This window comes from Schistocerca americana, chromosome 11 (assembly GCF_021461395.2).
Source record: "Schistocerca americana isolate TAMUIC-IGC-003095 chromosome 11, iqSchAmer2.1, whole genome shotgun sequence".
NCBI classification, from domain to species: Eukaryota; Metazoa; Arthropoda; class Insecta; order Orthoptera; family Acrididae; genus Schistocerca; species Schistocerca americana.
Window position 1 is genome coordinate 149,878,371 of NC_060129.1, and position 15,652 is coordinate 149,894,022.

General features: G+C 38.0%; 1 protein-coding gene across 1 annotated transcript in view; it reads left to right on the forward strand.

The window, feature by feature from the left end:
* Positions 1-2,873: 2,873 nt before the first annotated feature.
* The window catches only part of LOC124553409, a 177,848-nt gene continuing 165,069 nt past the window's right edge, over positions 2,874-15,652 (forward strand). The window contains exon 1 of the mRNA XM_047127274.1: positions 2,874-4,061. Within this exon, the coding sequence (XP_046983230.1) occupies positions 3,981-4,061 (81 nt within the window). The 5' untranslated portion in view covers positions 2,874-3,980. The remainder of the gene's footprint in view (positions 4,062-15,652) is intronic.

The window sequence follows — 15,652 nt, forward strand, 5'->3', positions numbered from 1 at the left end:
GTCTGTGCAATGTACAAACAAATGTTTAATTTGAAATTTGTGGGAGAAGTGGAGAAATATCCGGAACTACATAATCACAAATTGAAAGGGTGTTGAAGAAAAGAGGTGACAGAGAGCACATGGCATGAAGTAGCCAAGGTCATGGATGTACCAGGTAAGTTCATCAGTAATTAAAATTTTAACAAAAATAAATGAATTCTACTCACTATGCCTTAAGATCATTTTATTGGAAAACTAATCTGCGATTTATAAACACCCATTATACAATAGATGTAATAAATACATAAATAAAACGTTTTTAATTGTGTATTAAAATGTATATAAAAATGTACAGAAATTCATTTTTAAGTTTTACAGATATACAGATTACACATAATAAATTTTGCAAAGAAAGCCGATTATAGTAGATCCTGATTATTGTTGATGCAGTACTTCCACTGCCATGAGAGGGAAGCATGAGGTATAAGAAGGTAGTTGGCTAAATAATTCCTTACTTTATAAGTAGTAGAATGAGGATGCAATGCAGTGTCTTTCCTTGGCTTTTTTCTGCCTGTTGTCGTTTCGGAGTTGTTGTTCACCACAACTGTATTGGATACCTTCATGTTTTCGAATGAAATGACGCAGTATGCACATGGATTTTGTTATGCCAACACACTTTCTGTTCAGGACTTGGAACTTCTGTGTCAGCATTCCAGATGCGCGTTCCTCAGATTTTCTTCCTCTGCTTAATCTATAATAATAAATTCTCTTCACATCAGCGGGTGCTCTTCGTGAGTACAGCCACATCTAGTAGTGTGATAATAGAAACGCTTCATGTCGTACGAAGTAATAACGGAAATTATATTCATTTTCATCATCTGGTAATCTCGAAGGCAATGGCAAGTTTGATCTTCCATTTATAATCCAGAGTTTGGTAGCTGAAGCACGAAATAGCCCCCCAGCACTGTTTCTACCTGCGTAATCAGTTCCACAGATAATGAATAAACCACCAGCATCACTGCATGCCAGAACACTGTGGAGTGGTACTGTTTATACCTGAAAGTAGTTGAACCTGTCCCTAGTAATTTTTCAATATGGGTATGTTTCCCGTCTAATGCACTCAAGCAATTAGGCAACTACAATTTATATTATTCTCACTTTTCTCCTTCTGTACTGGCGGTAATAATAATACTGTATTATAATATCATCATCAGTAATAGAGTCACTGGACATTGTACTCTGGGGCCACGGCATATAAAATAGCGCGCTACATAAGTCCTTTGCCCACAGCCAACGAAACTGATTTAATTTTCTATTCACATCGCAAGTGACTTGGCAGTACGGGAGACCTGTCTTGTGGCTGTGTGAACGTGATCGGCTACTCGAGCCGTCCAGTCTCCCAGTCTCTTGGTTGTCAGGTAGCTGGAGACCTGATTTGAGTATCCCCATGTGAATAGGGCCAAGTATGACAAAGAGATCACGGTGTACTGTCTGTTAGGTTAGGTTAGTGTTGTTTTTAACGTCCCGTCGACAACGAGGTCAAGAGACGAAGGGGAAGGAAATCGGCCGTGCCCTTTCAAAGGAACCATCCCGGCATTTGCCTGAAACGATTTAGGGAAATCACGGAAAAGCTAAATCAGGATGGCTGGAGGCGGGATTGAACCGCCGTCCTCCCGAATGCGAGTCAAGTGTGCTAACCACATCGCCTGTCATAGTATGTTTAAGTTGTTAGTTCCAATGTACATCATTTAACAGTATTTTAAAACATTGGGAACATAAAACCATACGAGTTGTGGTTGATTTCGTATTAGAAAATACAATCACACGGGTCTGCGTACGAATCTGTCACCTCACTGCCGGCTCAAAGCGTAGCGCCATCAAAGCTGTGTTACGTTCTTGAGCTCAGGAAGGCAGTGACTATGCAGTCAGCCAATATTGCTTGCCGCTTGGGATAAAAGTGAAGCAGTTGGAATAGCGCGTACCTGAGGAAGTTGGTGTACTACATTCTCCAGGTAATAGTCAACTAGAGACTGAAGAGTGAACGAAGACGAATATTTATTTTGGAACGAAGTTAGTACCTCATTTTTGTTATTATTACAGTTGATTCGAACGAGTGAAGCAGTTTAGTATCTTGAGATGATGCTATTGTGGTAACTTCGTAATACGATGTTATTGTTATTTACGGGGCACATTTGAACTTGATTTTCTTCTGTTTTTGACTGTGATAGCATTCCCTATGGTTATAGTTTGGGACAGTGTGTTAATTTCGCAGAGAATTTATTCAGGTTATATGTGTTATAGCCAAATTACTTATTTTCAGTGTGCTTATGAGTCTTCGAATTGCGAAAGGGAAGCAAATAGATTTAAAACAAGTATTTTAGTGCACCTTATGTACGTATACCGTAAATCTATTGTGATAAATACAATGGCGACGTCTATGTGCTGCGTCTTCTCAAGCGTGTGCTATTTTCGCCCAGTCCGGTGAAATTGCTAGATGTATTCCCCGTGACTTCATAAAAGACGTTGAGATTGTGCCGTGTTGTCTGGAACAGTTTACCTACGGTTTTCTAGTGACAGAAACGTACTGTGAAGTTCCCACGTGCACTGGTTCAGTGTAATTATGATGTCTTGCATACCATATGTGACACAATAGCGTTCGTGGAGCAACAACCAAAAAGAAGAGAGTTTGCACTGATCTATTCTTCAGACTAGCATGAACGTGGAGTCGTAATGTCAATACTTAAGATAACAATGCCCATAGTTACATCAGTTCAAGGCTCCGTTATCCAGGGACGAAAGAAAATGCTGTACAATGTATTCATTCTGTTCTGTGTCCTCCGGGTTTTCATAAACAGTGCCGTTCTAAGCTCTATAATTTAGCAGATCAGAGTTAAGAACAGCTTGTTCTAATGTGTACGTTTTAATCTAGTTTTGCATAAGAATAGTGGAACAGCTTTCTGGATAAATGTAAAATATACTGGATATAAATGACAAAGACTAGTTACTTAGTAAGTCTAATTTTCGCGGCGTTCCACACAAACAATTGAGTACAGTTAGGAGCAAGTCTTTACAGGAAATTTCCTTTGTCAGACAAAAGGAACCTGTTAGATCATGATGATGATCAGAATCAGACTTTTACAGTGCAGTTTGTAGACAGTCTCTCTCTCTCTCTCTTTAGTGAGTGCATAAAAATTGCAGCATGGCAGTTGTTCTAAACAGGGTAACTGTACTACCATGAATGGGGATGAAGAAAAGCTGTAACAGCTGTGTGAAATATACATATTAAATTATGATACAGATATGGTTCACCAGATGGTGAGTAATCTGTAGGGCTGGATTTTTATTTTGTTCTGTCGACCTAGAAGTAAATAATGCAGTGACCAAAATACTGAACGAAATGTGGGATTAGAGGTTAAGGATTTAGAGTGCAGCACATATGATTAAGGTCAGTACAAAATCTATTCTGTTTGTGCCTTCTGTTAATAATAACATGGTTGTAAAATTCTTGGGATATAGTATACATCCACAAGCACTGATCTAGTAGAGGACCACAAACTGTTTTAAACATTCCTTCATATGTAGACTTGAGGGCAATTATAGTAAATGGTTCTATTTAGTAAACTCACTTCAGTTTTTCATTTGCCTTGATCATAGTGCTGAAGTTAATGTGAAAAAAAATGTATGGAAGTTTACCACTGTTATCAATTTAGGATAGTGTTCCATAAGCCAGTGCTAAAAAGGAGCAGCAGCAACCAATAATTGTTTGTTTGCATTACATCTCATTTTGAGATTGTCTCCTGATTTCTCATAACCTGAGTATTGTAAATAACATCATGTTGTAGGACACTTTGATCCTCAGCTAGTTTCACTTCTCCTGTATAGTAGCCCATTTGCGGCAGCCCGTAGGGGACTAGAAATACTGCCCTTGAACTGTGCCTCATACTAACAATGACAAGTAGGTGGGACTGTGTCTGTCTGATTGCTTGTGTTTGACGTGCAGAATGGCAGCCATGGATATGGAGACAACTATCTGGACAAAGGAAGAGAGGATAGATGACATGCCCAATTCGCCAGGCTCCATGGTAAGTGGCTTCCTTATAGTTCTTACCATTGTTTCATTAATTTCTGCATGGCATAAGATGTGTGAATAAATATAATTCATATCACATTGCTGGAAACATGAGTAATTCATTCTAATCAAATGATAACAGAACACAGTAAGCTGTTTGTTAAATAAGACATTTCAAAGTATTAAAATGTGGTCTGTGTTAAATGTCACTTAGGATGGATCACGATGTTTGACTTCAATGTTCAGTAAATGTGTAGAAGTTCTGAGCAGGCCACCCAACTGTTTTGATTGTGTGTTTGCCTCAAGGTTGGTTTATTCTCATCTGTTGTGCTCATCTGGGTGTCTCCTTAAATGCGCAATATAAGAATGTGTGAAAATTAGTGGATGTTAGTGTCAGTAAAATTAAAAATACATGTGCTCATCGCGCATTATTACATTATTTCACAGTATGGGGCAGAAGCTGTGAGTCATTTATTGATGGTTTTAAATAGTTTCTTAGAAACCTGGCATTCATCTACCTCATCCTTCATACTTTGCATATCACACTTAAGTGCCTGGCAGGAGGTTAATTGAACTATCTTCACAATGTTTCTATTATTCCATGGCCAAACAGCAAGGAGAAAAAATAAACACCTATATCTTTCTGTGCAAGCTCCGATTTCCTTTGTTTTATCATTATGATCATTTGTCTCTAAGTAGGTCAGCTCATCAAAATATTTTCCCATTCAGAGGAGAAAGTTGGTGACTGAAATTTTGTGGGAAGACCCCACTGCAATGAGAAATGCCTTGGTTTTACTTGTGTCCACACCTGCATTGTGCCTATGATGCTCTCTTTCCTATTTCTTGATAATATAAAATGTCCTGCCCTTCCCTGAACATTCTCAGTGTACTCTGTTAATCCTGTCTGGTACAGATCCCACGTAACACAGGAGTACTCCAAAAGAGAATGGACAAGTGTGGTATAGACAGTCTACTTCGTAGAACTCTTGTATCTTCTAAATATTCTCCCAATAAAACAGTCTTTGGTTCACCTTTCTCACAACATTTTTTATTTGTTCTTTCTAATTTGTTTGCATTTGTAAGTTCTAAGTATGTAGTTGAATTTACAGCCTTGAGATTTGATTGATTTATCATGTAACCAAAGTTCAATGGATTCCTTTTAGCACTCGTGTGAATGATCTCACACTTTTCATTGCTTAGTGTCAATTGCCAATTTTCACACCATACAGATATCTCTTCTAAATTGTTTTGCAATCACCCAGGTATTCATTTTGCCAATGTCTATTAAAAACAAAAACTGTTTTTAGTGAAGTACCAAAAATTTTCATTCCATGTATTCATGAAATAATGAAACATTCATACAAAGAAATTTGCATAATGTGCAAATGTAAATGCATAGGTAACTCTATAGTTGGATGTATGTGTACATATTTACACTAATACTTGTTCCAGCGATCATGAATACGACATTTTGTAATGATGTGGAATGTGTCACTTTAACACAAGTTTTCTTTACACAAAATAATTAATTCTTTTATAGTTACTACTTCATATGTAAAAAATCATCTATTGAGTAGAAATTATTGTAAATTGTTTTTAAATGTTGGTTGGCTATCTGTCAGACTTGTAATGCTATTTGGCAAACGACCAAAGATTTTTGTGGCACTATAATTGACCCCTTTCTGTGCCAAAGTCAGATTTAACCCAGAATAGTGAAGATCATGCTTTCTACTAGTGTTGTAGCTATGCACTTTCCTGTTATTTTTGAATTGGGATGGGTTATTAACCCTCGAGTGGTCGTGCATGTTTATAAAGTGCGCCAACCAAAAATAAAATGATTTTGTGTGGTTCCATTTTTGTTTCACAACTGCAAACCTATACCTATACCTATTCCTTCAGTATTGCTTCAGGTAACACAACGATAAATTTTGTTGTTGTACGTCGAAGTGAACATCAGTAATATAAAATACAAAGCGAGCTAGGCAAGAAAAAAATTTATGATCAGTTCAAAAAAATGACCCCAGTTACGAACTAGCTACATAATCCCACATATAGCCAGTTGTCTAAGAGAGAATTAGTGATCGAATAAGTAGCTGACTGAGATCTGATGCAACTGCACTGCTTAATGCTTTGAATGTGTCATTAAAGCCTCTTTAACACCTGTCCTTGGCAACAGAGAGTTATAGTGAAAATTTATTTCGTTATTGTTTTATTAAACAATAGTTTATTTTCTCCTTGTTCAAATGAAGTAAGATTAAACTGTGATTTTGATCATACATGCCTTACCTTGGTAACATAAGGAAACCTTTTCATGTGTACAAACTGCACCGCATGCCCGCTCGTGTTATAAAAAATGTTGCGCCTGCTCGAGGGTTAATATCAAATTTCATGTTCCACATCTCTTCCTAATCCACTGGACAGACTTCAACCAAACTGGGCACACGTACCTCTATCGGGCAATGATTACTGTGGAGGTAAGAACCACCTACCTGTTGTAGTTCAGAAGATATGACATCAATTAGATGCATGAAAACAATGCCACATCATGCATGAAGTTTTAAAAAGTTTATTCCTTACTGCTACAGCTGTTTTTGCTTTGCAGTTGAAAGCTGTCAAAAGTGCTGTCAGGTGTCAGGCATTTACTTAAGTTGACTCAGCTGTAAGAGTCACAGTAAGGAATAAATTTATTACAACTTCATGCATAGTGTGTCATTTTTTTCCCATGAATCTGTTTGACATCACATCTGAATTATGAATGGTAGGTGGTTTTTATCCCCACATTAATTATTGCCTGACAATAAGGGGCATGTGTACAAAGTTTAGTTGAAGTCAGTCCAGTGGTTTAGTAGGTGGCATACATGTGTGTACAGCCATTTTTATAACGTGTGTAGGTGTATTTGGGAATTAAGTGGAAGAAATGTGTACTGTGATCAGTAGTCTGAGAGTGTGATAGTTATCTTTACATTGGCAGTTGTCTTTGAGCATGTAAAAAAGGCCACACTAAGACTAAAAACAATAAAGTTCAGTTGTAGACAAATGCCATTAGGATATTGTAATTAACAGTTAATTACATGTGGCTTGAAATGTGACCCAATGCAACTCAGAGTGCCTGTAGTGTTCTACAGCTGGCCACCAGAACTAAGTGAACCAACCCAACCTCTCAAAGTACTTGTGAGCCATTTACACTTGTCCAATCTGTTTGCCTTGGCATCTCTTGGGACCAGTTACAGAAGTATTGTGATGGCAAGCATACGCATTTGAATAGGTATAGGATCATTCCACATCAACGGGACCAGGGGTCCCCACTCGACCATCACCATATCTAATACAATTTGTTGTGTAGGTTGTATATGGTCTTGGATGGTTGTATACCAAATTTCAGTCCAATGGTTGAATTTTTAGGGGCTTTTGAAGAGAGGATACTCATCTTCACATCACATACAAAGGTGCAAATGTGCCAAGTTTGCTTGGCTTGTTTAGAAGTTGTAGAAAACATTTGGTCATTTGCTTTAATATACATAGACACCTTTCTATGCTGAATCATACCATGGCAAAAATTAGGAATTTAGCCATACCTAAATGTAGATACAAGCCTCTAAAGTGGCTGAAAAATTTGTCGCATTATTCTGAGAGCCAAGGTTTGACCGACCACTGCCACTTTTAATATGAGCCAATCATGCCAAAACTTCAGTGTGTTGTTCCTGTCCATGATGTCTCATTGTGAATTAAATTTAACTAACACCGGATGCCTAAATGAAAAGATATGCCAAAATTTTAAAGATGGCTGAAGCAGCAAGTGTTGAAAATCTTCACAGTAAATGATAACAGCCTAACAGTTGCAGGATAAAATCACATTATGCTGTACAGATGGAGGTGGTATTTTAACTACTGACGACGCCTTTGGCACAATTGTTTTATGTATCTCCACTGCAGGATGTGATTTTAGTATATTTTTGATTCTGGTGAAGGTATATTTAGATATACTGAAACTGTGGTCAAGGAGTTCAGTAAATCTTTCTCCTGCAACTATTTGGCTGTTATCGTTTACCTTGAAAAGATATGCATCTGCAAAATTTCATACGTGGAAATTTTTTTTTTTGGGGTGGGTGGCGAAATATCTCAAGTGTGTCTTCTACAATCCTTTTTTTCTTGCCACAGCTGGAAAGAGCATGCTTTAAGCTTTCAAAGTTATATTGTTTAATTTCTGGATCTTGCATATTGATGAGTAAGAATATGTTTCAAAAGTTATTATTTTAGCACTGTGAGAAGATGGAAAAATGAAATATTTTGCTCATGAAGTCCCATAATTAATTTTTTTGCTGCAGTACATAAATCAGTTTCAAACATTAATTTAACACATACCATAAAACAAATATATTATACAATGCAGCAAATTTGCAAAATAAAAATACTAAAGTCAATTCCATTTTTGGTTAAACAGTTCTAAATTTTGTCAAGGACAGATTGTGCATAACTATATTGTCATGATGATGATGATGATGCTCAGAAATCCAGTAGGTATCTTTAGCAGTTGGCTAGTGGAGGGAACGAGCGAAACCGTGTAGGTACATGAAGCTGATGGGGACATCTTGTTCATATGAAACTTCACACATGCTTCCAATCCACAAAAAAAAAAAAAAAAAAAAAAAAAAAAAAAAAATCACACATACATGCAATATATAGTCCTGGTTGTAAACTTGCAATCTGCTCAAAGGCATGAACTTGAATGCTGTAGCCGGTCGAAGTGGCCGTGCAGTTCTAGGCGCTACAGTCTGGAACCGCATGACCGCTACGGTCGCAGGTTCGAATCCTGCCTCGGGCATGGATGTGTGTGATGTCTTTAGGTTAGTTAGGTTTAACTAGTTCTAAGTTCTAGGGGACTAATGACCACAGAAGTTGAGTCCCATAGTGCTCAGAGCCATTTGAACCATTTTTTTTTTTAATGCTGTAGCATCACTGGAAACACTGCTTGCTCTGAGCTGATAACAATTAATTTGCTTAAATTGACAATTTCCTCTTGTTCCAGATATTGTATGTCCCATGGCAACCTTGTTTCTTGATCGGGCTGATTTTTTTCAATCTCTTCTTTTGGTACATAAAAAAAAATTATGCCTGGAGTACTATCCTCACAGATTTTGAACAAATCGTATGGAGTCAATATTTGATTACCTAAGGGGCTGTGCAGACTAGCACGGGCTGCTAATCTTTTTACTGTTCCCCCAATGCCATCACAAGGCAAATTACCGTGGCTTGTTCCTTAAAAATTCCATTCAGCTGTGATGCCAAAATCCTTTTCATGCATACATAAATTGACGAAATATTTGAAATTCTTATACTGAGCAGCTGAACCATCACTAAAGTGATAAATGTTCTTAACGTTTTCAATCTGTCTTTAAATATGCTGTTTACTTTATGTGAAAGGCATGAACAGCAATGGTATCGTGATGGAGACAGTTTATGAACATACAAATGCTAACACTCGTTGCCACCAAAATAGACAACAAATGGATGTAATGTAGCCTGACTATTCTCCCAATGAAATCCGGGCACAGCATCTTGAACAACAAATAAATAATTCTCAGCAAACTCCATCAGTATAATTTATTAATTTTCTGCAAGATTTCTTTTTAGATGCTTCAGGCATAAACTTTGGTGTTTTGACACAAACCGATGGTGTTTTAAACCGGTAATTTTCAAAATCATTGCCTCCATGAAGTTGTCAACAGTTCTGACATGTCTCTGAGTCTCTGTCAGTATGTACCATTGCTTGTATTCCATTGTTTCTTAAGTCATCATCTTTAAAAGCATCTTCAAGAAAAACCTTTAGTTGCATTTTTCTTGGACATTCTTCACATCGTTGCAGCATACAGTCTTTTCCTTCCAAACTGCATACAGTTTTTTCATCAAATTCTTGTAGTTATCTAGGATGGATGTTGCTGAAGCCAACATTAATTTGACATTTTGATGAATTGGACATACACATACCAAATGTGACTCAGAAGCACCTACTGCAGTACACAATTTCACCCTGAGCCCACAAAATTTAGAGAATCTCAGTTGATTTCCATATTGCTTACAAAGGGGCAAGCATTTCTGCTTGTGAATCTTTTCCCCATTTATTCTTACTGCAACACAGTCATTTTTGCATGGACATAGACAAGAAAACTCTTCTTTAGAAAGGTGAGGACATTTTGTTTTACTTAAACACTGAGCTTTTCCCTTCTTGGTTTGCAGGTGTTGCCAAAATCCCATCTTCCATCTTTAGTTTTGTAGGCTTCTTCACCATTTTAGTTGAAACAGCAAATTGAGACTTTTTCAGTAGTCGAGCTATTTGGGGCCAGGGTCAAAACTTGAACTTCACTGCAATTGCCTGAAGTCTGAAGCTTAATCTTAAGTTCTTCAATTAACATATCCATGTCTGGACATTTTTGACACTCTTCTGTTTGCATTTGAGCAACATCTACCTGACTGACACCAGCAGCTGTGGCAATTACCTTAGTAATGCTGCCCTGGACTTACAGAACTTTGTGCTTTATGTATCCCATTGAATCCCTTTTGCTAGTCTGTTGAAGCTTTAATGGTGACTCTCCAATTGATGGTAATGAAGTATTAGCAGTAAAGTAAGCATCAACAACGTCCTTGTCTTTGGTGGATGGTGATTCTTGCTTATCGTGGTGGGCTGGGCTACTTCATGTCTACATTTCGTACAATTTTCCAACCACTTTTTTTTACCCACATGGGTTGCAGCAAGTCTTCTGCAGGAATTGTAATTTTGTCATCAACAAGGAATTATGGTATGGCCAAATTGGGCACCTTCTGTGAAATCAAGCCCAGACCTATGTCATAGAAGCTCCTTGTCCACTGATAACATTTCCTTAACTGATGGTAGTTGACTTTTTCCATAACAGAAAGTTGGCAATCGACTCTGTCTGATTCACTGAAGTAGCAGGGTGCAAGGGTCCCTTGGTTCATTTATACAATAGTTTACTAACCCATAACAAGCAGTTTTGAAAGCTCATGAATATCCCGGTTTTAAGCATAGAAGATTCTGAATTGTTTGTAAATAAAATATACAAATTAGCGTATCAAAACATATTGTTTTAGTGCTTACCTTCAGCTACAACAATAATTATTGATTATTCAAACACTCAGTACTCAACACTAAGATTTTACAATGTCAACACCAAAGATTACACTGCACAGAAGACTGACATTATGAAAAATGGCTATATTGAAAGCAACAATTGAAAGTGGTGATTCCAGCACTGCTGTGAGGGTGGAGCCTTAAAAAACTATTGCTGCTTCATAATGCCGATGGAAACTGAGTGACAATGCATGTATGCATCGCCATGCATTGTAGGGTTAAAACATTCTAAAGCAACAAAGTGTTCCATTATGATCTACATCTTATAATCTTACAAGCATTTTCTGAAGTTTTATTATATTTTTTATTCTACACTGTAAAATAACGTAAAAACTCTTCTCATTAGCATAGTTACATTCCTTGAACCACTGACAAATCTTATACTATTTTAAAAGACAATACAATTGGACATTTTTTGACTGACAACCAAATTGTATTTGGAATGAAATTTTAACTCTACAGCGGAGTGTGCGCTGATATGAAACTTCCTGTCAGATTAAAACTGTGTGCCGGACTGAGACTCGAACTCGGGACCTTTGCCTTTCGCGGGCAAGTGCTCTACTGACTGAGCTACTCAAGCACGACTCACGCCCTATCCTCACAGCTTTAATTCCACCAGTACCTTGTCTCCTACCTGCCAAACTTCACAGAAGCTCTCCTGTGAACCTTGCAGAACTAGCACTCCTGGAAGAAAGGATATTGCGGAGACATGGCTTAGCCACAGCCTGGGGGATGTTTCTAGAATGAGATTTTCACTCTGCAGTGGAGAGTGTACTGATATGAAACTTCCTGGCAGATGGTAGAGCACTTGCCCGTGAAAGGCAAAGGTCCCGAGTTCGAATCTCGGTCCGGCACACAGTTTTAATCTGCCAGGAAGTTTCAACCAAATTGTATTACTTTTTTGTATTTATCAATAATCTATTTTCCCTTCTTTTGATAGGTTTCTTATTCATCAATATGCAAGATCCAGAAATTAAACAATGTAACTTGAAATCTTAAGGCATGCTCTTTTCTACTGTGCCAAGAAAAAGATGATTGAACAAGACACAGTTGAGATATTGCCCCGTGCCCCCCCCCCCCCCCCCCGCCAAAAAAAAAAAGACCTACAATTTTGGCCAACTTTGCAGATGAATATCTTTTCATTTAGGCATCCAATGTTCATTAAATTTGATCCACATAGAAACATCATATGTAGAAATAACCCTCAGAAGTTTTGGTGTGATTGGTTCATATGAAAAGTAGCAGTTGTCAGTCAAATGTTGGCTCTCAGAATAGTGCAACAAATTTTTTAGCCACTTTAGAAACTTTTATCTATATTTAGATGTGGCTAAATCCCTAATTTTTGCCTTGGTGTGATTTGGCATAAAAAGTCCTCTGTGTATCTTAAAGCAAATGACCAAATGTTTTCTAGAACTTTTAAAAAAGCTAGCAAACTTGGCACATTTGCACCTTTGTATGTGATGTGAAGACGAGTAAGATTTGGTATATTCCTATCAAAGACCATAAAGAACCTTCACACCAAATGTCATTAGATTTTGGGATGATTGAGTGGGGACACATTGATCCCTTTGATGTGGAATGACCCTATAAGAATGATTCATCGTAGTGTGTGCAAAAAAGTGATCAGTGTGGGATTAATTTGATAAGCAGTATGACCACTGAAATTCTAAACCAGCTCTGTTTGGAAAATGCAAGAAAGTAACTAAATATTAGAAAGTTTATTAAACACAGCAGTAGTTGTGATAGATTGATGTTTAGCGTAGTCCAAGGTATAAATGAGGTTGTCGGTTGACCTTTTTTGAGAGTTGGACAAGTCAAAAAGGAAAGTTTGGGTGAAACAACACAGAGAGTTATAGTTAATTTTATGCGAAAGGGATTTTTTGTCTGAGGTTCATGTGCACTTTGATTTCATTTCAGTGCAGATGGGTGGCACTGGTAGGTTCAATATTTGCCAGTAAATGTTGTTGTTGTTGTGGTCTTCAGTCCTGAGACTGGTTTGATGCAGCTCTCCGTGCTACTCTATCCTGTGCAAGCTTCTTCATCTCCCAGTACCTACTGCAACCTACATCCTTCTGAATCTGCTTAGTGTATTCATCTCTTGGTCTCCCCCTACGATTTTTACCCTCCACGCTGCCCTCCAATACTAAATTGGTGATCCCTTGATGCCTCAGAACATGTACTACCAACCGATCCCTTCTTCTGCTCAAGTTGTGCCACAAACTTCTCTTCTCCCCAATCCTATTCAATACTTCCTCATTAGTTATGTTATCTACCCATCTAATCTTCAGCATTCTTCTGTAGCACCACATTTCGAAAGCTTCTATTCTCTTCTTGTCCAAACTATTTATCGTCCATGTTTCACTTCCATACATGGCTACACTCCATACGAATACTTTCAGAAATGACTTCCTGACAATTAAATCAATACTGGATGTTAACAAATTTCTTCTTCAGAAACGCTTTCCTTGCCATTGACAGCCTACATTTTATATCCTCTCTACTTCGACCATCATCAGTTATTTTGCTCCCCAAATAGCAAAACTCCATTACTACTTTAAGTGCCTCATTTCCTAATCTAATTCCCTCAGCATCACCCGACTTAATTAGACTACATTCCACTATCCTTGTTTTGCTTTTGTTGATGTTCATCTTATATCCTCCTTTGAAGACACTGTCCATTCCGTTCAACTGCTCTTCCAAGTCCTTTGCTGTCTCTGACAGAATTACAATGTCATCGGCGAACCTCAAAGTTTTTATTTCTTCTCCATGAATTTCAATACCTACTCCGAATTTTTCTTTTGTTTCCTTTACTGCTTGCACAATATACAGATTGAACAACATCAGGGAGTGGCTACAACCCTGTCTTACTCCCTTCCCAACCACTGCTTTCCTTTCATGTCCGTCGACTCTTATAACTGCCATCTGCTTTCTGTACAAATTGTAAATAGCCTTTCGCTCCCTGTATTTTACCCCTGCCACCTTTAGAATTTGAAAGAGAGTATTCCAGTCAACATTGTCAAAAGCTTTCTCTAAGTCTACAAATGCTAGAAAAGTAGTTTTGCCTTTCCTTAATCTTTCTTCTAAGATAAGTCGCAAAGTCAGTATTGCCTCACGTGTTCCAGTGTTTCTACGGAATCCAAACTGATCTTCCCTGAGGTTGGCTTCTACTAGTTTTTCCATTTGTCTGTAAAGAATTCGTGTTAGTGTTTTGCAGCTGTGACTTATTAAACTGATAGTTCGGTAATTTTCACATCTGTCAACACCTGCTTTCTTTGGGATTGGAATTATTATATTCTTCTCGAAATCTGAGGGTATTTCGCCTGTTTCATGCATCTTGCTCACCAGATGGTAGAGTTTTGTCAGGACTGGCTCTCCCACGGCCGTCAGTAGTTCCAATGGAATATTGTCTACTCCGGGGGCCTTGTTTCGACTCAGGTCTTTCAGTGCTCTGTCAAACTCTTCACGCAGTATCATATCTCCCATTTCATCTTCATCTACCTCCTCTTCCATTTCCATAATATTGTCCTCAAGTACATCGCCCTTGTATAGACCCTCTATATACTCCTTCCACCGTTCTGCTTTCCCTTCTTTGCTTAGAACTGGGTTTCCATCTGAGCTCTTGATATTCATACAAGTTGTTCTCTTATCTCCAAAGGTCTCTTTAATTTTCCTGTAGGCAGTATCTATCTTTCCCCTAGTGAGATAGGCCTCTACATCCTTACATTTGTCCTCTAGCCATCCCTGCTTAGCCATTTTGCACTTCCTGTCGATCTCATTTTTGAGACGTTTGTATTCCTTTTTGCCTGCTTCATTTACTGCATTTTTATATTTTCTCCTTTCATCAATTAAATTCAATATTTCTTCTGTTACCCAAGGATTTCTACTAGCCCCCGTCTTTTTACCTACTTGATCCTCTGCTGCCTTCGCTACTTCATCCCTCAAAGCTACCCATTCTTCTTCTACGGTATTTATTTCCCCCATTCCTGTCAATTGCTCCCTTATGCTCTCCCTGAATCTCTGTACAACCTCTGGTTCTTTTAGTTTATCCAGGTCCCATCTCCTTAAATTCCCGCCTTTTTGCAGTTTCTTCAGTTTTAATCTACAGGTCATAACCAATAGATTGTGGTCAGAGTCCACATCTGCCCCTGGAAATGTCTTACAATTTAAAACATGGTTCCTAAATCTGTCTTAACCATTATATAATCTATCTGATACCTTTTAGTATCTCCAGGGTTCTTCCATGTATACAACCTTCTTTCATGATTCTTAAACCAAGTGTTAGTTATGATTATGTTGTGCTCTGTGCAAAATTCTACCAGGCGGCGTCCTCTTTCATTTCTTACCCCCAATCCATATTCACCTACTGTGTTTCCTTCTCTCCCTTTTCCTACACTCGAATTCCAGTCACCCATGACTACTAAATTTTCGTCTGCCTTCAGAATCTGAATAATTTCTTTTAT